This window comes from Mustelus asterias, chromosome 26 (assembly GCF_964213995.1).
Source record: "Mustelus asterias chromosome 26, sMusAst1.hap1.1, whole genome shotgun sequence".
NCBI classification, from domain to species: domain Eukaryota; kingdom Metazoa; phylum Chordata; class Chondrichthyes; order Carcharhiniformes; family Triakidae; genus Mustelus; species Mustelus asterias.
This window is the reverse complement of record NC_135826.1, coordinates 31425729-31452636: the sequence shown is the minus strand read 5'-3', so window position 1 is coordinate 31452636 and position 26908 is coordinate 31425729. Positions and strand designations below refer to the sequence as shown.

Here is a 26908-nt window from a genome sequence, read left to right as displayed (position 1 = left end):
CCCGTTGGGCACCACAGGGGCTGGGGTGTATTATTGACCCCGACAATCGCATTATGATTTAATGTTTTAAGTTTCCTTTGCATTTTGTTTTTTGTTCAGGCTGTTTCCCCTCCTTTTGGGGAGCTGCCCCTTTTACTTTGTCCCTAAGTCAATTTGAGTTAGTTTATTTGGTTGGTATGAAAAGAAATACCTGATATTGAACACCAGGATTCTGGTTATGTCACTGATTGAGAATGGGGCAGGGACAATCAACGTTAAACGCGATTTGGGCCTCTCTCTCGAGATGTCCTGCTTCCATCACCAAACCTACCCAAAAAGAACGGGAGCGGGAAATCCTGACTTGTGTGGTGGGTGAATGGAAACCAGTATAGTTTAGCAAATAAAGGGTATTGTGAACTACATTGTAACACAGAATAGGAATTGAACAATTTTGCACAAGTTGATGTTTGAAAAGTGGATAATGGTGTTCAGCAAGGAGAACATTGGAGTAGTTTAGTCCAGAGATGACAAGGCACAAGAATTTCAGCACAAAAGGATTGAAGCTTTGGAGAGGAGACAGGTGGTGTTGCAGAGGTGGAAGTAAGCTGTCTTGTTGATGGATAGGATGTGCGGTTTGAAACTCAGCTTGGGGTCAACCAGGTGCTGTGGTTACAATAGTAAGGTTCAACTAGAAATGTGGCTGAAGAGGCATATAGGCCAGCAGTAAGGAACTGGAGTTTATGTGAGGACCAAAGGCAACGATCTTAGCCTTCTCAAGGAACTGCACAACATCGGGTGAGATTTTCTGGCCCCCTGGCAGGACTTTCCAGTCCCACCAAGTAGATTGTGTGGCCTGGGATGTAATGTACTGTTGTAGAAACAGATATAAGACACTCAACTCACTTATAAATGGAGCGCTACATCTGCCACGGGAAAACCCACCATGGTGAGGCCGGAAAGTCTCGGTGATTGTGCCTCATCTAGGATCTGACATTCTGTTTTGGAAGAATTTGAAAGCTCGAAAGGAGAGATGAGGTAGAGTTTTTTGTCATTTTTATAAATATTTGGAAGCTGATCCCATACCTGTGCAAAGTGGTACTGAGGAGCAGAATGTTATAAAGAAGATTGAGCCAAGGTGGCATTTTTGGAGTACCCCAAGAAAAACAAGTGAACAGACACCAGAGTTTGTAAGCTTGTCAACCTTCCAGTCTTGCCTTGGAGTCTCTAGGGATTTAAGATTAATCTGGGCCCTGCTGCGAACAATCCAGGTGTATTAAATAATTGTGTTTTTTTTTGAACACTGATTTATTAGTTGTAATATATTGGAGATTGGAAAAAAAAAGGCTGTATGACTGTGATAGTGGTTGGAGGTGAATGATACATGTGACAAAACTTCCAGGAATACTTCCAAGCAAAGCTTTCAGCCCTATATGTTTGGATAGTTAGAAATGGATCCATGCTAGGACAGTCATGTGAAGCTGGCCATGGAGGATGAGTTGTGGTTAATGGTATAAAAAGCAATTTGATGTTATCTAATGTTAGACCAGTAGTAACTCGATTTAGTAGCTGTGTTATGTATTTCTCTGTTGGACTCACTGATGCTTAGGCTACAACCTTTCCCTTTACCTGACTTGTAATTGTTTCCTGTTGTCTAGTTACTCCTTACAATCATAGTCCATGTCGTTGGCTTTGGTGGATAATGTTACAACAAAACAAATTACAGCAACAATAAATAAACAGGCCAAAATATGGAAGTGATGTGACTGAGCACCATACCTCTCTGGGAGTTGAGTGTCTTATATCTGTTTCTACAACAGTACATTACATCCCAGGCCACACAATCTACTTGTGACCTGATCCAGATTTTGTGCCTTTTGAACTTGCACTTGGTCAGTCTCTTCATAGCGAACCAAATTAATGCTGAAATAAACATTCACAATAAGATATACACACAGAACAGCCATTAAGACCCATACAACATACTTTCATACATTAATGCAAAATTTAAAAACCTATCCTTCCATCAGCAAATCAACGGACTTGACTTCAACTTGGAAGAAATACTGAGAGTAACAAGGGCACAGAATGTATTCTGGGTGGGGGCTTCATTGTCCATAACCAGAGTGACTCAGTAGCAGTACTACTTAAGTCCCAAAGGACATAAATGTCAGACTGGGCCTGCAGCAGGTGGTGAGAGCACCTGTATGAGGGAAAAACCTACTTGACCATGTTATTACCAATCTACCTGTAGCAGATGCAATTATTCATGACTGTATTTGTAGGAGTGACTATGCAGAGACCTTGTGGCAATGTCCCCTCTTCACACTCCATTGTGTTATGTAGCACTGCGAGTGTGTGAACTGGAATGATTAAGATTAGATCTAGCAGCTCATCGGAACATCTGTGAGGTGCTTTGGGCCATCAGCAGTAGCAGACCTGTATTCCACTGCAATCTGTAATCTCACGGACTAACATGCTTGGAGCAGCACCAGATGTACCTGTAAATGAGGTAGCAACCTGATAAAACTACAACACAAGGCTACAAGCAAACTAAACAGTGGAAACAGCAGGATTTGGACATGGGTAAGCAATCTCACAACCAGTGGATCAGATCAAAGCCCTGAATTCTCCCATATCCAGTCATGAAAACATGAGCAATCTCCACAGGCATCCCCAGCCTCAACGATGGGGGAGCCAGCACACGAGTGCCAAAAGATGAGGCTAAACAGTCAGGTAGTAGTGCTAATTGGATGATAGATCTTGGCCTCTTGCTGAAATACACAGACGTGACCAACCATCCTGGATTTTATGGGATCATCTGGCAACTGGGCTGGTTGTCCCATGTCCTGGGTTGCTTGAAGCCAGGGCGTTGTTTTTTCAATATTTGAGGTGCTGGAGCATTGCCGTGTGCATCTGTAGTATGCACCTGTGTGCACCTCCTTATCTTCAAAATTCACTCTGGCAGCACCTTCCAGCTCTTACAGGTTTGCGCCAATACCAAAGCACCCTTTAAATGTTTTGCCAGATGTGAATTGCCCTGGAAATACCTACCATCACAATGTCAGTCTTCAGCCAGATCAATTCACTCTAATATCAGGAAATGGCTGAGTGCACTGGACACGGCAAAAACTATGGGCCCTGACAACATCCTGGTTCTAGTGCTGAAGATTTATGCCCCAGAAGCTGTTCCACTATAGTTATAACACTGACATCTATCCAGCAATATGGAAAATTGTCCAAGTACGTCTTGTCTACAGAAAGCAAGACAAGTTCAATCTAACCAATTACCTCCCCATCAGTCTGCTCTCTAATCATCGAAGTAATGTAAGGTGTTGTTAAAGGCACTATCAAGCAGCACTTAACTCACCAAAGCCTGTTCATTGATGCCCAATTTGGGTCCCACCAGGAACCATTTGGCTCCAGGCCTCATTGTAGTCTTGGTCCAAACCTGTGCAAAAGAGTTGAATTGTGGAAGTGGGATGAGGGGGATATCAATGCTCCTGACATCAAGGCAGCACCTTAGTCAAGAGCTGCCTAACCCACTTCCCCCTGGCATTCAACAGCATTACTATTGCTGACACTCTCACCATCAATGTCCTGTGGCGTAATTATTGACCAGAAACTTAACTGGATATACTGTGGTTATAAGAGGAGGTCAGAGGTCATGAACACTGAGTTATTGTAGTATTTCCATGAAATTGAGTAATCTCCACAACTGCCTTTGTATTTTCATCTTGCTTTCATTTTTGAGTTTGAGGAAGCCCTGGCAATCCCGGACATGCCATTAAATTTAAAAATAAATTGGAATATCACTCCAATCAAGTAACTAGCATATTTGAATTAGCAAATTTGCCAGTTTTAAAAGCTGCATCCAAACCAATGTGATCCTGCTGGTTAACATTTCCCCAGAGAACTTGGATTTTGAGAGCTTTTTTCAAAACCTATTCCAATGCTGAGTTCGCCTGCAAATATATGTTAATAGTAATAATAAATAATAAAATAATATTTAAATATCTTAAAACTGTAAAAAGGTCATTTTAAAAGAAGTTTTACTTTCATCATCAGTGAGGCACCATTAATTTTCATTGGAAAAAACGATAATACTATTTTCTTGTCCGGATCTAACCCCAAGTGAAATAGATAAATATTTTATCCATTTGATTTCACTAACCACACACTAGTAACTGTTCATATGCTAATCCCACTGGACCATAGCATTCAATTTAAGTAACCAGGAGACTGTTCCTTGAGCCTGTAACCCATTTAGATTTGCTTTACACAGCAAAAAAATGTGTAAAATTGATCTCTGAATGGAATCTGATCCATTGATCTCCTTTTGTCTCAGTAGGACATTTTGTCAAATCTACTCGATAATTCTAGTTGTAGATCATACTGTATGAGTTAACATTACTATTTGCATACTTACTTAATCCAGTGACAGACGGTGAAGAGTGGTGACTTATTTCTGCTCAAAGTACTCAACTTCCTTTTGGATTAGCAGTTGGAAGTATTCTATACTGTTGATTGTGATCAGACCCCCAAAGCTGAAACAACATTCAAAACTGTTTTGAGAAGAAATGTAAAAACATTCCTTTTTAATGTTCTTACTTCTATTTCTTAGTAAATTAAGAAGAGCATCTCTCATAATTATTCTTTGTCCCAGCACAAGTTTTATTGGAAACCCACCGAAGAAATATGGAGGGTTAGGGAGAAATGGCTACAAATTACTGAAAATCAAAGGGCTGTTCTTCAGTGAGGTGAATTTACGAAAGCCCATGGTGTGTAGTAATTTGGAACATCTGCAAAGATGTGTGCTATTAAAAACACTGAAAAGGCACCCTCGTAGTATGTAATGCAATTAGTAATTAAGTAACTATGATTACCAGTCCTGTTAGATTCCAAATTCAGCCCTTAGTTTCCAAGTTTGGTCAAAGGTCCAGAAGAAGAAAGCGAAAAGTTGTCAGCTAGAGCAAAGTAGGGAAATCTTCAGGGCTTTGACTTTGTGACTGTATAAGTAGATTGTATCCTTTTCCCTAATCTAGATACTGAGAGAAGAAAATGGCTTCTCTGGCTTGTCAATACAGTATTCCCAATTAATGGGGTGATTGTTTCCTCTGTCCCCTGTGTCATAAAATGGTCTTGCACTTATTGGCTCATGTATTCCACTGTGGTGGCTGCCTGGGTTGGCCTGCTTGCTGGCTCTACATGAGTAATTTGAGTGGGTTAGGGACTGTGCAAATTATATAGAATTGCTTTGAGTTCCCTTGTATCTTACCACAGCCCTGCTGCTGGGCAATTACTCAGCATGTTCTCCATAAGGGAGCCTTATGCACTCAATGCACTGAATTGCACTGAGATTGTTGAAGGCCTGTGTCAGGGTACTATTAGGATAATTCCCTAGCATGATGAATCCAAATGGAATGAACTCACTTGGATTCAAGCTTGAAATCTCTATAGTTCCCAAGATATTCCACAGTTGTGATTAGCAATTCTGTTAAGGAATTTCCACTTCAGTTAAAGGTGGTGATATAATGCTCTCCATGGTGAACTGCCATTTCTGATGCAGTCCACTGCAAAGATACAGTATGTTCATGTCAAATAGTCTCTGAGAATAGCAACTGAGAATGGCCTGAAACTGGTCTTCTGGCCAATGTTTTCCTACTCCTCTGTTGGCATCTGGAGTTGATGGCCCTAATTTGTATATTATGGCCTGAATTCTCTGACCTGCAGTGAATGGAGTTTTGGTTGAGCACTAAATTCTCCGTTTTCACTGGCAACAGTGGTGGGGCAAACGAGATCGAAAAATCTCAACCATATTTAACTTGGAATGCCCTAGAGTGCTTATTCTATGCTGCTGTGAAGTAGAAGACACTCAACTTCAGGCCCTGCAGTTTGTTGTTCTTAGTACATTATGTAAGTTCTAAGTGAACAAGTATTTATTTACAAATAACAACATAAAGAAGGAGGACAGAAAAAGACCAGCTGGTCCATTTAGCCTGTGCTATGCAAACAAGGTGCAGGATGTTTGTGCTGTCAATCCCTTCTCTTCCACTCACACCATTTTTTCTAATGATTAAACAATTTAGGGGTGAGAATAGGGGGCAAATCTGGGAAATTCCTCTATCAACAACACATTTCTTTCCCTACTTATTACTAACTTATCCACCCACTAACACTTGACATTCTTGTGTTTCTGTTAAAGCGAAGATAGTTCTCTGTTATATTTAATACATCAGCAAAAATAATTTAGAAGTGTCATGCTTGCAAAGCATAGAAGATGTGGGTCCCCATTTAACGTTCAACCTTTAGCAGCCATTTCTGCTTCTACACCAACTATCCTGTCCTTTTTCTCTGCTTCTAATGCAAATTATTAAGATAGCCATGCTTGAAAAGTATCAGGTAGTTTCCCACGTATGAAATATAAGGTGCAATTCCAGTTATGCATCTATTATGACACTTAGAATTTCAATTTTAATTAATTATTAACTGAAAGTTAACATTTTAAGGGCATTATATGAAACAACCTATTTCCAGAGTTACAAATAAAAAGTATTCTGGATGAGAATTTGGTTTTTTTGTTAGGGCTGAGTGAATGTTCAGTGGAACCTCTAGTTTGTTTGCTTTAATTATTGTTTCGTTCTGTCATTATGATGTAGTTTCTTTTAATTCTTTGCTATCCTTTGCTACCCCACAGGCAACTGGAGCTATTTCGGCTGGGGAGACCAACAAAGTATGTAATTATTTATTGCTTCTGGCTGACTCCAAATTTACTATTCTATCAGAATAAAAATCCAGTCAGATATGTAGGTTAGATGATGGTATACACTGAGACAGTGATAACAATTATGTAATAGGCCTACAGACTTCACAATACAATATGAGGTTAATAGACCAGATTATGTGATTTTCAAGAAAAGGGCATTTATTTGCACATTATTGCTGATAACCAACAAACATAAATTAAAATTGAATTAATTGCAGTGAAACTTAATAACCAGAAGGATAGATGTGTCCCAGAACAGTACAGCCATTCTATTAACTTATTAAAACTTCCTTTTCAAATCAGAATTTTTTATTAATTGAAATATACTATTTTGATCAGATCCATTACCTGACTGTCTTTGGTAATGGTGCTGCAAACATAGAACACTGTTCATAAACTGGTCTTTAGCAGGTAATTCATTGTGCCTTTACATTTAATTTACTTTAATGTGACATTTGTGTAATCCTGTAGATGATTTATTTTTGTATTGCTGATCATTCACACTAAGATGTAGGACTTTGTTCTTATTGCATGAACTGCATAATACTCAAATCATATGGAAGGCTTTATTGACATTGTGTAAGAAAAATTATGCTAATTTCTTAAGTTTTATTAACTTGTTGATTATCCATCATCTCTGAAGATCTTCATTTTTAATCTAGCTCTTGGAAAATGTATGAAGGTCATTTTCCACTCTTAGATCACGCCATGAGCGATTGTTTTCTGTGAGTCTTAGTTTAGTTTCCTGTGGTGCTGTGCAACTATTTTGCCAATTTAGTAATCTCAGTTTGGATCTACTCTGGATTTAAACTATAGCGAATGAAAATGTCATGATGATTCAGTAGGAAGTTGAACTGCCTCAGGGGAACTGGGGAAAGGGAAAGCAACACGGCTAAATGTGTTCAAGAACCTTAATTATTACTATTTGGGTTAGAAACATGGAAAATATTTTACTTATCTTCTTTTATCTGCCTCTAAACAGCCTTCATACTAGCTTTACCAGCCCTCTGCCTTTCAATGAATGACTGCTGTAAAATGTACAAAGCAACTTTGGATAAATATTTTCCCCTACTTCCCTTTTAGAAAAATATATGGGTTCTGTTCAGTGCCTCCCCATAATTGCATTACCAAGATTTGTAATTTGCCATATCATGCCCATCTACTGCCTACTACTCCATTGCCACGGAAATAGTTTGCTTAGCAGCCACGTTGCAAAATACCAGCAACATTTGATCATTTATTTCCTCAGTCCATTACTGTAACCTTTAAGTGTAGGAGCTGCTTGCATATGTCAATTTTCAATAAGTTATTGTATTAAATATTTGGTTAGAGCATTCCTAGTATTTAAATTAAAATTGTTGCAGTTTTACTTGTTTCCAGGAATTTTGATGCCAATATATATCCATCAGCAATAGAGTCTTGATTTCTATGCAAAAAGATGCATACAGTCGAGAACTATTTATTTTGCCCGATAAGAATATTTTCCATAATTGCATAATAGGGCTGTATTGAGGATATCTAATCATAGAATGATGCAGGATAGGAGGGCAGTTTGCCCATTGGGCCTGTGCTGACTGAACAAGGATATTGTTTCCTCTGGTAGAGGGTTCTCTAACAAGGGTCACAGTCTCTGGATTCGGGGTAGCCATGTAGGACTAAGATGAGGCGAAACACCTTCACTCAGAGGGTGGTGAACTTGCAGAATTCTCTACCATGGAAGACTATGGAGGCCAAATCATTGAATATATTTAAGAAGGAAATGGATAGATTACTAGATTCTAAATGTGTCAGGGGGTATGGGGAAAGTGCGGAAGTATGGTGTTGAGACAGAGGATCAGCTGTGATCATATTGAATGGCAGAGTAAGCTTGAAGGGCCAAATGGCCCACTCCTGCTCGTATTTCCTATGTTTCTAATGTATCAAAGTTCTTTATGATTTTAATGCTTGAAAATCTTCCCTCAGGTTTCTAAGCAGAACAGCCCTAGCTTCACTATTTCTTCCATGTAGCTGCCATCTTTTATTCCTAGAAAATTCTATTAGATCTCCTCTGCACCAGTGTGGTGCCCAGAATTGACCACAAGTCCTCACCTGGGGCTTATCAAGGTTTAGCATAACTACCTTGTTTTCTTTTCCTTGGTTTCTGTTTTAAAATCAAGGGTCCCATATGGCTTTTTAACAGTTTCTTTAACTTGTTCTGCTACCTTCAAAGACTTGTGTATACACATCCCAGGTCACTCTGTTCTTGCATTAATGCACACCTTAAAAATTGTACCACTTAGTTTATATTGCCTCTCCTCATTTTTCTTACCAAAATGAATCCTTTTACATTTCCCTGCATTAAATGTCATCTGCTATGTGTCTGCCCATTTCATTAGTCTGATTATTTTCAAACATTCATGAGATGTGCAAGTCCCTGCTATTTATTGCCCACCCCTACTTGCCTTTGAGTTTGTGTTGAACCACACCACCTTGAAACAGTACAGTCCATGTGTATTACAGTTTTTGCTAGATTTGTTTTGATATCATTGAGTGGCTCACTAAGCCATTGAGGGCAGCTAAGAATAAACCATACTGTTTTGGATCTGAAGTCAGATCTAGGCCAGACTGGGCAAGGACAGCAGATTTCCTTCCCTAAAACACACCAGTAACTTGTTGGGTTTTTACACCAACCTGATAGTTCCATGGTCACTGTTACTGATATTAGCTTTTTGTTCCAAATTACTTTAATTAACTGAATTTAAATTCCCCAACTATTATGGTAATTTGAACTCTCATCTCAGGATTGTTAGTCCAGTAACATAGCTGTTTTCTTCCCATTTCTGTTTGACCGCAAAAGGAGTTCAATGCTGTTTGACTGGGGCACCAATGGTTAGATTGTGAGGGGAGATTATATAAACTAGACTAGTATTCCTGGGAGTATAAAAGGTTAAGAAGTGATTCAATTGAGGTTTGTAGAACTTTTGAAGGAATTGATAGCCACCAACTTACATTTATAATTGCACCTTTAACGTAGTAAAATCTCCCAAGCTGTTTCTTGGGACTGTAATCAAACGAATTTAACACCAATCCACATAAGACAATATTAGGACAAGTAGCCAAAGACGTAGGTTTTGTGCAGCATTAAAAAGAGCAAAGGGAGGTAGAAACTAAGGGAGGGAATTCCAGAGCTCAGGCCCTGAATTCCAGAGCATGGTCCCCTCAGGCCCAAAAGGCCATAATTGGCGAAGCATAGAGATTTGGAGGATTATTGAGGCTGATGGAAGGTGTGGGGCAATAAAGAGATTTGAAAAGAAGGCAGAGAATTTTAAATCGATGCATTGCTGGAGTGATGGGTGAGCAGGACTTGGTATGAGATATACACAGCAGCGATTTGGATGAGTTTCCATTTACAAAGGGTGGAGCCAGATAGAGAAAAGCTTTTTTTCCACTGGGTGGGGACAGGAAACAGAACCTTTACATCAGAACCAGGCCATTCAACGCAGAAGTTAGGAAACACTCTTCATGCAAAGGGCACTAGAAGTTTTGATGGCTTTCCGAAAAATGCAGTAGCAGTTAACTTTAAATTTGAGATAAAAATACTTTTGCTAGATAAGGGTATAAATAGATGCAAGTGAGTGGACAGAGTTAAGATACAGATCAGCTATGATCCCACTGAATAGTAGAATGGGCTTGACAAGCTGCATAGCTTACACGTGTTCATGGAATAGAATGGAATCAAAAGCCCTGATTTTACCAGCACGCCCACCATGAAATCGAGGTGGGCGAGGTTCACAGAAAGGCATACTCCATTGGCCTCGGACATGATCTCATGAGCTTCGGGCGTGTTGCTGGTAAAATTCCAGCCATAGAATCCCTACCATGAAGAAGGAGGTCATTTGACCCATTGAGCCTGCATTGACAATCCCAACCAGGCCCTATCCTCATAACACCCATGTTTTTACCCAGCCAATCTCCCTGACACTAAGAGGCAATTTTAGCATGGCCAATCAACCTAACCCACACATCTTTGGACTGTGGGAGGAAACCCCCACACACACACAAGGAGAACGTACCCACTCCACACAGTCACCCAAGGCTGGAATTGAACCCGGGTCGCTGGTGCTGTGAGGTAGGAGTGCTAACTACTGTGCCACCGTGCCCCTTCATGTTCCTATGATCCAGGAAAGGATTATGTATTTGGAAAGTTAAGTAAGTATTAGATTGAAGACCAAAGGATGGTCCATTATTAGTTTTCCAATTATTCAAACTTTTTTCTTTAATTATTGTTTACTAAAATTGAAGCTCCAACTTTAGTAAATGATACCTAAAATTATGACATATTTCTGTTTATTTTATACTGCACACATGGATTTTTTATTAAACTTGCGTTTGTTTGATATAATGTTTCAGATTTAATTTCGATATTCATTTATTTTATTTTAAACGGAGACTAGGCTGGTTCAGTTGGTAAAGGTAATGCTGAAAAGCCAATGATCAATGTGGAACTGAGCCACGCGAACAAAGATCTGAGTCTCAGCTGTAGTGTTTGCTGAACTAGCTAATCAGAACTGAGACAATAATGAGGAGCTAACTTTGGGCTCTATGCCAGGGGAAGAAATTCAGCCAGGGACTAGAGGATGATCACAGTGTTTCACCCCAAGAAATATTTCCTGTCTTCAGGAGGATGAAGGGAGGAAAGAAACTAATAGGAAAAAGGATGGAGGGAATTATTTTAAATATTATTTTCTGTTTTCATAACTTGGCACCAACCAGAGTTGAACCTGGTTTTACTATATTGTCCTTCGACTATTTATGCCAAAATCTGCTGAGACAGCAAAGAAACTTGTAAAAAGGTTTTTTTTGAAATAAGCGAATATGCATCTTATAATTGGACTGTGCCAACTTATAATTTAGTTATTTTCAGGAAATATCCTTTAATCTGAAATCAATTGTTGAACTGATACGCAGCTAATCTGTCTATAGTAATCAGATGACTTATTATTTTTAACTTTCCATAAATGCACATTTCTGGTATACATGGACAGCAAAGTAAGGCTATGAAGTTGTAATAATTGCATGATTAAAGATGATTATGTTAAAGCACATAAAAAAGCATTAAAACTAGTTATTATTTTACAGTTCTGGACTTTCAACATTGTAGAAATGTGATTTTCATTGTTTATAGACAATGAAGATCCTGACAGTGCAGTGGATGACAGAGACAGTGATTATCGAAGTGAAACTAGCAACAGCATCCCACCTCCATATTATACAACATCTCAGCCTAACGCATCAGTACATCAATACTCCATTTCTTCACGGCATCAGCAGAGTGGATCACGAGATTCTTGCACTGATTCTATTCACAGTTATGAGCTAGATTATTCAGATCATCAGAGGCCAATAAGGTACAATTTATTATGTTGACTTCTTTTTGATTTTTAAAGTCAAGTATTTGTTCAGTAGGACTGCACCATTTTTAACAGCTAAAATGAGAGGTAAACCGGTGGGTCATTGCAGAGTTGCATGCTGTATCTCACTGTGGCAGGAGATTGCGGCTAGTTTTTGATCTCAGTGGGCTCATTGTGGTTATGTTCAATAAAGGAAGAAGGTAATTCTGAGAAAGGGACAATTGATGACTAAACATGCATCACTTACATAACTTAGCTTGCTGGCTTTATAGTAACGACCTCCAGCTTAAAATGCTTACCTTCCCACTAGGTGTGGGAAAGGGAACATTGATGACAAGATGTAATTGTTGATGAATAATGCTTATAATTACTTGCTTTGTTCTGTTTCATAGGCTTCTTTCATTTAAAAAGAACACCTTTTTAGTGATTTTTGTTATTCTGCCCATAACTGAAAATATCTGTGGTTTTGCACATTTTCTTTCCAGCTGGCACAATAATCTTCAGTATCTAAACAAATATTTTCATTACCTTTGAGTAATTTTGTTTCCTGGCCTGGTGAACAGCTTGGTGATGATGTGAGATCGGTGGCTAAATGACTGCACCCTGGTGGAATCGATAATTCAATCTGCATGAGCTTCATTTGGTTGACAACAACCTGGGAAAAAATAAGAGGAACCTGGTTCAACTTAATTCACCTTCAGGAAGATATTTTCCTCCCTCTAGATGGCCGACTAAGCAGCATTAGAAATGGATTTGTGAAACAGTGCGTGCAACTAATTTTTCATTTCCAGATATCTTGCTTTTAGCATGAATTGGAATAAAATTATATATAAATTAGTGAATAAAGTTTTTTTAAAAATTCATTTGTGGGTCATGGGCTTCGTTGGCTAGCTAGCATTTATTGCCCATCCCTAATTGCCCTGGAACTGAGTAGCATGCTGGTCATTTCAGAGGGCAGTTGAGAGTCAACCACATTGCTGTGGCTCTGGAGTCACATGTAGGCCAGACCAAGTAAGGATGTCAGATTTCCTTCCCTAAAGGACATTAGTGAACCAGATGGGTTTTCCCGACAATCGACAAAGTTAATGTACACTAAATCCAAAGGTAAGTTAATTTGGACTTAGTGATGCAAATGTTATGTTACAACCTCTACTTGTTTTTTCCCTTGAACGTTATGTTTGCCATTCTTGAGCATTTTTGTTTCTATTGTTTTTCATTGTATGATGTCAACGTATTGATTATTTACATTAAATGCTTGCAATTAGGACAGTATTATTAAATTTATGCTTGGTAATTCAATTTTTTTCATGGAAATGCATGAGATTTTCAAAATTTTAGAATACCTATCATCATCTGTTTTTCATGGTTGAATGAAGAATATATAAAGTATTTTATACGTCGTGGAGTATCAATAGTTAAAAAAATTTTTCCCAACAATGTACATTTCCATTTCAAGTCAATTTTATTCATTGTACTTTCTGCAAATTTGGGCATCACCCCACACATCCATCTACAGGGAATGAACAGAAATAATGTCAGAACAGGCACTTAAAGCTGCTCTGAGAAACTGCTTAATTACTACACTTGGCGAGGCAAAGAGGAGCTGGAAGAAGCAGTGTACTTGAATTTCTAAAAGGAATTGGATAAGGTGCCACACAAAATGTTAATATGCATGATAAGAGCTCATGGAGTTGGGGATAATACATTAGCGTGGATAAATTAATGTACAGGAAACAGAGCTTGGGGTAAACAGGGCATTTTGAAGTTGGCAGGTTTTAAACTGGTGTAGCAAGGATCAGTGTTGGGGTTCAACTAATCACAATCTATGTTAATGACTTAGATGAAGAGTAATATATTGAAGTCTACTGTCAATATAAAATTAGGTGTGAATGTAATCTGAGGAGGATACAAAGAAGCTGTAGACATGGACAAGGTAAGTAAGTAGGCACCAAGATGGCAGATGGAGTATAATGTGGGGAAGCGTGATGTTATTCACTCTGTAGAATACTCTCTGTAGAATACACTCTAAGAATAGAAAAAACATTATTTTTAAAAAGGCATGAAACTTTTAAATGTTGATGTGCAGAAATACCTGGGTGTATCCGTATAGGGGAGACAGAAAATTAGCATGCAGTGCAGCAAGTGATTACTTAGAAACACATGTAGAAAATAGAAGCAGCAGTAGGTCATTCATCCTTCAAGCCTGCTCAGCCATTCATTATAATCATGGCTGATCATCAAGTTCAATAACCTGTTTTCACCTTCTTCCCCCCCCCCCCCCCCCGCACCAATATCCATTGATCCCTTTAGTCCCAAGAGCTATATTTAATTCCTTCTTAAAATCACACAATGTTTTGCCCTCAACTACTTTGTGTGGTAAAGTTAAAGTTTATTTAGTTATTAGTCACGAGTAGGCTGACATTAACACTGCAATGAAGTTATTGTGAAAATCCCCCAGGTGTCACACTTAGGTGCCTGTTCGGGTACACAGAGGGAGAATTTAACATGGGCAATGCACCTAACAAGCATGTCTTTTGGACCGTGGGAGGAAACCGGAGCACCCGGGGAAATCCACGCATACACGGGGAGAACGTGCAAACTCTATAAAGACGGACCCAAACTGGGAATTGAACCCAGGTCCCCGGCGCTGCGAGGCAGCAGTGCTAACCACTGTGCTGCCCTGGTACTGAATTTGTGGTAGTGAATTCCACAGATTCACCACTCTCTGGGTGAAAAAGTTTCTCTTTTCAGACCTAAAAGGCTAACCCCCTATCCTCAAACTATGACCCTTAGTTCTGGACTCCATGGCCATCAGGAACATTCTTTCCGAATCCACCCTGCCTAACCCTGTTAGAATTTTGTAGGTTTCAATGAGATCCCTTCTCACTCTTCTAAACCCTAATGAATATAATCCTAACCAATTTAGTCTCTCCTCTTCTGACAGATCTGCCATCCCGGGAATCAGCCTGGTAAACCTTCGCTACACCCGCTCTATAGCAATAAAGAATGTCCTTCCTCAGATAAGGACACCAAAACTGCACACAATACTCCAGGTGTGGCCTCACCAATGGCCTATACAATTGCAGTAAAACATCATTCGTTCTGTATGTGAATCCTCTTCCTATGAAGGCCAACATACCATTTGTCTTTTTTGCTGCCTGCTGTACCTGCGTGCTTACTTTCAGTGACTGATGCGCGAGGACACCAAGATCTCGCTGAGTATCCACCTATTTCAATTTATAGAGGTACCTCAGCCTGGAGCCCTCCTGTCATGTCTTACCCTTTCAAGTTAAATTAATCATTTTAATATCAGACATATCTAACAATGCCCTTCTTCTCTGTTCTTTGTTACTATAGAATATATTTCTTACAATGAATCACAATGATATTTTAACAATTCTAACCAATAGTAGTAGTAAGTATCTACCCAACTGTACTCACTCAAACAGCTATTTAAATTTCCTTAGGAGATGTAAGCATGCACTGTGCTCTTTCTTACAGTCCTTTAACCACCTGGTTTTGCCCTTAGATTCACTTTTTTTACTCCTCTATTCTCCTAGTTTTGTTCCCTAACTCTTACCTTGTCTAGTTTAAATTTCAGCTATTTAAAGCTGGACCCTACTATCAGTTAATCACCAACCAATCAGCTTACCGCTTTCCTGTGAAATCACTTTTGAATGTTTCAAATATAATACATTGTTTGGCGGCTATCCCCTGCAGGCCCCTGAGCCTCGCGCACCCATTATCCCCCATTCCCAGAAGAGTATCCCTTGCAGGCCCCTGAGCCTCGCGCACCCATTATCCCCCATTCCCAGAAGAGTATCCCTTGCAGGCCCCTGAGCCTCGCGCACCCATTATCCTCCATTCCCAGAAGAGTATCCCTCCCAGGTCCAGTGTTCTCCACTCCCTGAAGGTATATGAGGACCCCGAGCCTCATGCTCCCTTTATCCTCCACTCCCAGAAAAGTGTCCCTCGCAGGTTCGGTGCTCTCCGCTTCCTGAAGGTAATTGAGGGCCTCAAGCTTCGCGCATCTCTTATCTTCCGTTCCCAGAAGAATGTCCCTCTCAGGCCCAGTGCTCTCCGCTCCCTGAAGGTAAGTGAGGGCTCCGAGCCTCGCGCTCCCTTTATTCTCTGCTTCCAGAAGCGTGCCTCTTGCAGGTCTGGTGCTCTTTGTTTCACGAAGGTAAAAAATTAGGAATGCAAATGGCATGTTGGGCATTATTGAAAACGGATTGGAAGAATAAGAATAAGGAAGTCTTGCCACAATTGTATGGGCTTTGGTGAGACCACAGCTGGAATACAGTTTCGGTTTTCGTGTCTAAGAAAGAATATATGTTCTTTGGACGTGATATAGGGAGGTTTCTATATATAGTTTCCTGGGATGTGGGTTCCCCTATGATGGGAGGCTGAGTTAAATTGGGCCTGCGCTCTCTGGAATTTGGCTGATTTTTTAGGACTGAGATATGAATTTCTTCTCTTGGAGGGTTGCAAATCTTTGGAATTGTACACCTCAGTGTTGTGGGTTTTCCATTATTGATTATAAGTCTGATAAGGGGACTTGGGGAGCAGGCAGGAAATTCGATTAGAGGCAGAAGATCAGCCATGATTTTGTTAAATTGTAAAACCGGCTTGAGCAGCCAATGTCTACTTCTGATGTTCTTTTATTTTTTAATTCACAAATTGTATGGCCAAATTAAAAGCATTTCAAAAATATTTTTAATAATATTGTCCTTGCAGTGTGAAATAATACAGAAATTTACCTGGTGCATTCATATTTGTGCTGCTACTTCTTTTTGGTTTTAATACTTTAATTTTGGCAACATTGAAAGCTTACCATTTTAACTATTTTAGTTCTGCAGGTAACTTGGGATATAAACTAATGATATAATTGAGCTTAACGATTGTACATTAAAAATTGTATAGAATATACTACAGATTATTATTTTGGGATTATGAATGCACTTTAAATTCTAAAACGCAATCTTTTCTTTAGGTGTCTCCCTGCTGTTTGATATTATGTATAATATATAATGAATGTGTTATTAAATAATTTAATGACTTTCATAATTTTTTGCACTGGAGACAGTGTTATTTCTAATCGTCTCTGTAGAAGATCAGCATGTAGTAATTTTTCTGTTAATGTAGGGAAGATGACTTCATGGAAGTGTTTAAAATGGCAACATCTTTGCTCATTTTAAATAAAATGACTACATTGCACCCCAACATTGGCAGCTCTCTGGGAAATATGCAAACATTTAAATATATAGAGAATAAAATCTATAAGCATGCAAGACACCAGGAAATGTATTTTATAAAGGATAACACATGCATATGTACTGTACTGGAAAATAGCATCTACAGTTTATATAGTTACAGTATTGATATGCAGAAACAAACCTCTTAATGGGAACACCTCTACCATTCTCTTTTGATTGTCATTCCCTTTTGGCAATTATTGTATAGTGACTCAATTGTATATCTAATTATACCCGTTTAAAAAAAACTGTTCCCATTAACTGGAATATGTTGGAATAAGATTTTGTATTTACAATTTCAAACTGGAAATATTGCAACAAGTCTTTATATAGCAGACTGTCATGTTTTTAATCTGTGTATGTAATTTGACTTTCTATCAAAAGTTCTTAAAGAATGAGTATGGGCATTAGAAATTGAAAGAACTATTGCTTACTATGTTCTGAGACTACTGTATTTTTAAATGTGCAGTGGGTAAAAATAAATTAAAGTGGTGTTTAAACTGGAAGATTAGCCATGGTATTGGACCATTATGGTTTTTTACATTTTCCCTCTATAACCAAAATCGTTAACTTTGCTGAATACATTTGGCTAAGCATTCCTAACAGGAAGGCTGAGAAATCAGATCTGCATCTGTGGGTACTGTATGTCCTTCTTGAGGTGTGTTTGCTGCAGAGTGCTGTGGTAACTGAACACTGAATTCATTGATTCAATGTGCCCAGTCCCCCAGTCCTTCCTTTCTTTTGCCCAACTCATTGGCTTCACTCTGGATATTTAGTTTAATTTCATATCCTGATCCAGAAAAGCACAGTTGTCTCAGTAGGGTATGCAATAAAAAAATGTGTAGAGTAACCTTTTGATATTTTTAAATTTTCCCTCACTATCTTCCTCTTTGTGCTTTCCACTTTCTCTGGTAGACGCTATGATAGCATAGATTCTGCCACAAATGGACGCAGTGACCTAGAGACTGCGTCAGACTCTAGCAGGCTAACCAGTCGTCAGTATTCCCTTGAAAGTAGGCAGTCTCTAGATCTGTCGGATAGGTGGGTTTGAACTGCATCTATTGCATTGTTCGTACACTAGACATTTGTGGTCTATAAATGTGCTGTGGCTTCTTGTCTAGTAGTTGTGTGCATGCTCGCTTAAATGTTTCTTCTGTATTTGTGGACTTACAATGGCTTCAATGAAGTAATATCAGAAGATGAACTTGAATAATATTTATCAGTATAGGTTGACTAAAATACATATGTATTGATATTTAATAGGTGTATAAATTTACCCAAACTATACCCAGTTTCTTGTTCTTTAGATTTTCACATTAAGCAATATAATTTAATCTATAAATTGTAATAAAATGTTTACATATTTATTTCAATAAGAATGTGGCATCGTATATTGCTGTTTGCCTCTAACCCTTTAAGTTTTGAACACCATTATCAACATCTGGACACTGCGGGGTCAGCAGCAGTACTGCAGTCTTCTGGAGCTTGCTTTATTGTCTTTTGGGGTTGGGAAAGAATTTCTTATTCTTTTCCTAAATGGGTTCAAGATTACTTTCTCTATTTTGTCTGACCCAGATGATTGTGGAACGCAGGGTTGGGAGTGGTGGAGTCACATAGGATGCACCATGATTGAATAGGACAGGCTTTTTGAACCATCTTTCCTTGCCCTTTTTTGTATACATTCTGGTCTTGAATGCAGCGTTTGTAAGCTGAATTTCTTTTGTAAACCCTCAACAATGAATTATAGACAAGTTGTAAATGAAGCTGTACTTTTTTTTACATAAATTCTCAAATCAGATTATAAAATCATACTTTTTGAGGGGTAAGAAAATCAGAGATTACAATACAATTTCAATAACTGACTTATTTACCATGATGGCGACTACTTTGATCTTATTGCTAATAACTTTTAGATCACCTTTCAGGTGTCTTTGTTTTCAACTAACTTCAATGTTCCATATCACCACATTTTAAAAATTACTACCTTGTTTTTAAAAATTCTGATATTGATCAAAAGTTGGCTTTCACTTAACATTTTTGTTGCAGAAGCCAGTTTAATTGGCTAAATCCATTTTAGCAAATATGAAAATTACTGGTTTAAATGTTATTTTTTTAATGTTTGTGAATGTTTGTTTTCTTGTATCAGAATTAAACTCAAACTACAGAAGCTCTTTTTATGTTGAATAGGCAGTGCTTTTAAACTTGATACAAAAAAGTAACCTATCACATAGCATCAATACTGTTAGGGATCAGATAAAAAAAACTTCAAGGTATTGTATGAAGTTAGCCTAGACTCCAACTTCTTTTGATTTTGGCATCAGTGCAAGCATAAGGTGCTTTGCTCCAGGTGTGATTCTATTAACCCACTAGGAGGCTTTTATTAAAACAAACTTCATTTAACAACAGAGTTAAAATATAACAAAAAGTACTAGCATAATTTCTACCAATTAAAATACTTAAACATGACAAAGGTATACTTCTTAACAACTAGCTATCGCTAGAATTCCAATTTAAACAATATTCCCACAGATGTAGGTCCTTCTTCAGAATCAGTTAGCACCAGAAACATATATGCTCACGTGAATACTACATTTCCAGCCTTTTAACCCCTCTGGACAGAAATACAGAAAGACATCTGTCTTCTGACTCCCATACAGCAGTCTCCAGAGAAAGATCTATCTTCAAACAGCATAACTTCAGAGAAAGAGTCTTATTTCCTGGCATGTCCCAGTCTCCAATCTCCAGAGAGAGACAGAGGCACATAGAGAGCTATTTCTCCCAGAAGATCTCAAGCAGCAACTGAGCCTGAGTCTAGCTCTGCCCAGTAACATCATTTTCCTGTCAATCAACCTAGTAAAGCGCTACTCTGAAAAACCCCAGGGGAAAACTCTAAAATAACAACTGCATTAGTCCACATTAAAATAAACACTTTAGCAATTAAGATCAATTATGCTTCTGCACTATCAACATGGGTTGCCAGTTATAGACAAAACGGCACCAGATGAATAGAACAAACTGATAAACCAAACTCCTGCACAAGAAACATAACACAAATACATTTCTTAAAGGCACAATATCATCACAATACCGAAAAGGCATAACTGGATGTATGATTTCATAATAGACTGGTAGAATTGAAAGCAAAATGAAGTTTAATTGTGGGAAAGGGCATTGAATTAACTCAATGAATCTTGGACAAAATTGCAAAAAAGAGTTCAGGTTGTACGAAACTATGTGTAACAAATGTAGATGAGTCAAAAAGTGCTGTTAAGTGGCTTTAAGCAAGCAAACATTTTGCATGGTCTCTCAAAATAGCACAAAAGTTAGTACAATGGAACTGTAACTCTTTGCGACAATAAATAGTGCAGCTTTCATTCAGTAATCAATGAACTGGCAATAACATCACGAACAGTTGAGTAACTGAAATGTGAGACATTGGAGTACACAGCAAGTACAAGTACACAAATCACTAAAAGTAGCAATGCAGATTGGCAAGCAGCTCTCTTGAGGTGTGGCTTCTGCCCATATGAGAGATAGAGGTCCTGTCCCCTGCCAATTAACCCCTCACTGAACTTTAAATGGTGGCAAGACAGCTGTGATTGGCAGGGATGTGTTCCACGTGGACTCTTTGGATGGAAACCTCACCATGTGAAAAGTCCTGCCTGATATGATCAATATACCCGATTCAATACAACCAGGGTTCTTTTTGCCAAAAATATAACAAATTTGGAAAATTTATGAATTAATTTTAAACTGCTAATTAGGATTCTGACTTTTTTTAAATTGCTGAGTGAACTGATAAGTAGTTACCCCTGCCTGGGCGTAGGTTTAGCTCAATTGACCTGGGTAGCTGGTTAGTAATGCAAAGCGATGCCAACAGCACGGGTTCAGTTCCCGTACCTGCTGAGGTTATTCATGAAGACCTGCCTTTTCAACCATGCTCCTCGCTTGAGTGGTGATCCTCAGGTTAAATCGCCACCAATCAGCAAAGGGGAAAAGCAGCCTATGGTCATCTGGGACTATAACGACTTTAACGTTATCTTTACCCCTGTCACTGGAGTTGGCAGAAGTAATGTTTTCACCCTTGTCTATCTGCTTGTAAACAAGTTACATGGATTTCAACAAAACTTCATATACAGATGGGGTATGGTAGGGTGTTGACCAAGGAAGAAGTGTTTTGTTTTCAGTGAACATTTGGAACTTGGAATTTTTTAAAGATACTGTGGGAGATGGGGAGTATTAACTTTTTTTCAATGTTGTGGGTTGTTTTAGAATGTTGGGATTTGTCTTGGATGCTGTTGTACAATTTGTCACAGTTGAAAAATGTGAGCACAGTTTTCAGAACAGGCTGTCAGATGTGGATTGACCTGAAGTCTCCTCAGTGAGATGGAAGCTGTTAATAAAAATATTTATTTTTTTCAGCTTTGTAATTACAGAGCATCAACCAGACAGGGAAAATCCTCAAGGAAGAGCTATGTAATTGTAATAATGTTGGGTTAATAGTGTGGTGGAGGTGTGTGCTCTACTGATTGTCCTCTTCACTTGTTAACTATGGATGCAGTGATCTAATGCACAGACAGAAATTACTTGGTGGCCTTAATTAGTGGTTGTCCTTGATCTCCCCATTACAGGTCCTAAATTTGAACACAAGGTCATTGGTAAAATACCATGCTTGTGTTGATAGGCATCGGCACGATAATGGAATTGCACACAAAGGACCAGAGCATATTTGTCTATTAGACTAATCAAAAGCACACACATGTGCACTGGAACATTATTAGCAGACCATTGCCCAGGTTGCAGGGAAGAATGATTTCCTCAGGCAAATTGACATTCTTCCACTACCTACTAGTTTTGCAAAAAATTAAAAAGTTATGAACATGGATCTTGTTCCCCACTGAATTAATGCCTTAATTGCTCAGTCACAATAAATAGAACAATAGAATTCCTACAATGCAGAAGGAGGCCATTCAGCCCATCAAATCTGCACCAATTCTCCTGAAGAGCATCTATCCCAATTCCCTGGTGCTGTGAGGCAGCAGTGCTAACCACTGTGCCACTCAGTGAAAATACATTTCAAAGGAAAAATATCTGCATTCTGAAATATGGTGGCATTCAAAAAACTGAAAAAAATGGAAGATGCTTGCAATTGTGAAGTGGATAAAATCTGCTCCTATGTCTTATGGTCTTATTAACGGGGTAAGAGTTTTAACAACACCAACTCTTACTGTGTTCACCCCAGTCCAACGCCGGCATCTCCACATCCTTATTAAGGGGATCAGGGGTTATGGGAAAAAGACAGGAGAATGGGGATGACAAAAATATCAGCTATGATTGAATGACAGAGCAGACTTGATGGGCCGTGTGGCCTAATTCTGCTCCTATGTCTTATGGCCTTATGGCACTGTGCTCTTGTGCACAACTAATAGTCAACAAAGATGGAATTGAATTATGTTTTTTATAACTGTTTTCTATGTTTTCTTTAAAATAAATTTTTAATCAATTTTTACTTGGAATTAAATCAAAACTAGTTTCTTGAGATAGTGTCTAGAATGTCATGTTATGGTAGGGATTTCTTATGTAAAATTGCTGCAAATTTGACATGCACTATTTATCTTCAGTTCTTATGCTTGACCAAAAGTTGATACATACTCAATAATTATAATGTTTTAATAACCGTGTACTTATCAGCCCCCGTATTCCTTTCTGTTAAAATTGACTTATGGTAGCAATTTACTGAGTTTGAGAGACTCTTAACATGACCAGTGGCAAAATCCTAAAACTTCTAAGTCAAAAGACCCATTATCATTAAAATGTTTAACCTTGTTTCAATTCATTTTAGCATCCTGGTCAGATCACCATGTCAACAGCATAAGCATTTTAGACTCAATAACTCTATTAACTAACAGTGCATTAGCTTTGAGTTTTAAAAACACTAGTAGTTACAAAGGAGATTGGATCTTCTGTAAATATGGTTAATCCATTCATAGCAACACTTATTATTGTATCGGGGAATAATCCTCCAATTAGCAAATACAGAAAATCTCCACTTCATAAACTTTTGCTGATAGCCAAATCCAACCTTGTATAGGTATTTTCATGAAAATTTCATTTGCAGTATAGTTTATTACCAACTTTCTTACGTACCCAATTCTTGTGGTATCTCACACTCGTACCTAACTTACCGTCTACAAATGTTCTCTCTATACCACTCAATCCATTTCTTTCACTCACAATTCACTGCTTTCTCTCCTTCCATGAGAAAAGAGTGCAGAGTTCCAGGGAGAGGCAGAGAAATGGGGAGGGGTTGCTCTCCTGTAATAGTCATCTTGATATCCAGTGGCAATAAATGCCCCTCTCAATCACGGGGAAGGGAGTCTTGTTCCAGGAGACTGCAGATGTCAGCAATGACTTTGCATGAATGTGTGACCCTCCTGAGACAATGGTGCTGATCATCTCCCCGTAGACCCAGTGCTGGGGGTCCTTCAAGCTTGACCTCTGGCCAAGCCGTCTGACCTGCAGTTTGTAGCTGAGGAGAAGGTAGCAGCTGCTATTGCTGGTGTTGCTGCTTCACGTCTTTCATAAGAGGTATAAGGTAGAGGAGTTACATCGGCTACTCCCATGCCATGGTGAAGGCTTCCCTGAACAGAGAAGTGAAGACCAAGGTGAGTAGAGTGCAAGACAGGCAATTTAACTTTCCAGAATTTGGGAATCACCAATCAGGCAGTGAGACTGCACCCTTGGAAGAAGTTATGTGAACACCAGCCTCTTACCTGCACAGGGATGCAGCTCTTCAGCTTCACTGTTTGAAGCCTTTCTGATCTTCAGTTTGACTAAAGAAGCATTTCCCTGTGTGCCCTGTAAATCTTGGTACTGGCTGTTAGAGCCATAATGCTGGGTTAAAACCTCAGGTAATTGCTTCTATCCAACAGCTCCCCGGATGCTCCCTGCTTACCTGCAAGCCCTTCTGGATTAAAACCCAAAGTGGGCAGAATTGTGTAGAGTACCTGATCAATGCCATTTTTCATGACTTTAACCCCCACATCTGAACACTTCTCCCCATAAACTGTTAAAATTCTGCAAATACTTCAGCTAATGATTATCAGTTTTGAGGAGGTGACTACTACAAAAGCAAAATACTGCGGATAATAGAAATCTGAAAATAAAACAGGGAATGCTATAAGTCTTCAATCAGAAGGGCCATTTACTTGAAATGTTACTCCTGTTTCTCTTTCCACAGATAATACTAGACCTGCTGAATATTTCTGGCATTATCTGTTTTTAATTGAGGAGGAGACAATGATGGGTGGTTGGGGGGGGGAGGGGGATTTTCTGTCCCTGTTTTTGGCGGGTGGGAATGGCAGCAGGGGCGGAGACTCAAGAGGGAGTCACAAAGCGGCTTTCACGTCGGTGGGATTTCCACTCGTGATTGGCCCCGTCCCCTGTCAGTGATGTAATGGGGGTTCCTGTCATGACAGTAACCCGATTATAATATATTAACATATAACCCCCACACAGGGAACTCCCTCACCCTCACCAGTGTGATGTCACCTCATGTCAGCAGGATTTGCAACAAGTTTTGAAAAACAGGGAACTGGCGAATGTAACCTACAGGGGCGCACAGCTAAGAACAGCCCCCGGAGGGGGAGAGGGTCATGCTCCGGCATTGTCAATGGATACTGCCAATGGGCGGCACGGTAGCACAGTGGTTAGCACTGCTGCTTCACAGCTCCAGGGTCCTGGGTTCAATACCCGGTTTGGGTCACTGTCTGTGTGGAGTTTGCACATTCTCCTCGTGTCTGCGTGGGTTTCCTCCGGGTGCTCCGGTTTCCTCCCACAGTCCAAAGATGTGCGGTTAGGTTGATTGGCCTGCTAAAATTGCCCCTTAGTGTCCTGAGATGCGTACTTTAGAGGGATTAGCAGGTAAATGTGTAGGGATAAGGGAGTAGGGCTTGGGTGGGATTGTCGTCGGTGCAGACTCGATGGACCAAATGGCCTCTTTCTGCACTGTAGGATTTCTATGATTTCCGTTGGGGTGGGAGCGAGGGCATCCCTGGGCGGGTGGGTGTCCTATGTCTTTGGGGATATTCCTTTTGGTATCAGAGATGGTTTTCTGTCCGGAGCGGCCCCACCAGCATGATATCATGGCACCTGCCTCTTCACTTTTTTTGCAAAGTGGTTAAAAATACGGTGAGAAAACCAGCCAAAGCAGCTGGCAGGCTGTCCTCCACTTTTCCTGCTGGAGACAACACTGACAAAAGGATTGAAAAATTGCACCCCATATCCTTTGCAGTGGCTTTGTCAGTCTTGTTCCCCACTCCCATCACTTTTAGTGAAGACCAATCTGTTTTTGGATGTAGGCTATGCAAACAAAATTAGTCGACCAAAGTATGAAATAACAATAGAATTTAAGGTGTGTCCTGGAGTTAACACTGCTCTACCATTCTAAATTCTAAACAGCTTACAGTTTCTGTATTGCTGTTTTTTGCAGTGATTCATTTGGGATGTTTTTGGAATGATCTCATTCATCTTAGTAAATGGATAAAATAAGTCAATCATAGTAGGTCAATCTTCTGATGTGTTCAGTAAGAAGTCTCACAACACCAGATTAAAGTCCAACAGGTTTATTTGGTATCATGAGCTTACAGAGAGCTGCTCCTTCATCAGGTGAGTGATGAAGGGGCAGCACTCCGAAAGCTCATGATACCAAATAAACCTGTTGGACTTTAATCTGGTGTTGTGAGACTTCTTACTGTGCCCACTCCAGTCCAACGCCGGCATCTCTACATTCTGATGTGTTGGCACAGCAAGGCCAAACACAAACAGAACCTTTCTTGTATTCTGGATATATGATCCCCATTAATTTATGTTGAAGAAAATATCATAGCCCAAATCTTCTGGTGTCCATTTCACCAAAATTCAAACTTTAGGTTGGGAGATGCACATGAGGACTCAGCGAAGCTCTGACGCACACAAATAAGCTGAAATTGTCTGGGAAGTTTAAATTTTTGTTAAATCTCTGAAAACGTCTCCTACACTGAGCTCAGTGTCAGAGACTTAGAGCAGAAATGCACCACTTATCTGCATAATTACTCTGGAAATGTTACACTGGTTAATATCTGGTCCAACTCAGTGATTAGCTAGCGTAACTTAACTGAGCACTACAACTGACAGCCCCCTTCCCCCGCCACCCTCTAATAACCTCCCCTGAACCAACACACTCTCCTAATACCATACTCTTGATCCAACCTGCCCAATCCCTGCACAAAATGACCCAACACTTTCCCACCCCTGACCCAACCGAGTGCTTGCTTGCTCACTCGCTCCTCGCCCAATCACTCATTCACTCACTAACCCAATGAAAGACTTGAGACTTTTAAAAACTTACCTGAATATGGCAGCTAACGTCGTAAAAAGAGGATGTGTACTTTCTTTGCCCATCTTCTCCTGCGCTTGTCAGTTTTTCGTCCATATGGCTGCAATGACCTATTGCAAAAAGGTCAGGGCACAGAAATCTTTAT

The 26908-nt window shown here is 39.4% G+C and overlaps 1 protein-coding gene across 1 annotated transcript in view; it reads left to right on the top strand.

The window, feature by feature from the left end:
- The window catches only part of LOC144479695 (protein unc-13 homolog A-like), a 243852-nt gene that overhangs the window by 39325 nt on the left and 177619 nt on the right, over positions 1-26908 (top strand). Inside the window, exons 7-9 of the mRNA XM_078198723.1 lie at positions 6674-6709; positions 11907-12129; positions 18303-18428. Of these exons, the coding sequence (XP_078054849.1) occupies positions 6674-6709; positions 11907-12129; positions 18303-18428 (385 nt within the window). The remainder of the gene's footprint in view (positions 1-6673; positions 6710-11906; positions 12130-18302; positions 18429-26908) is intronic.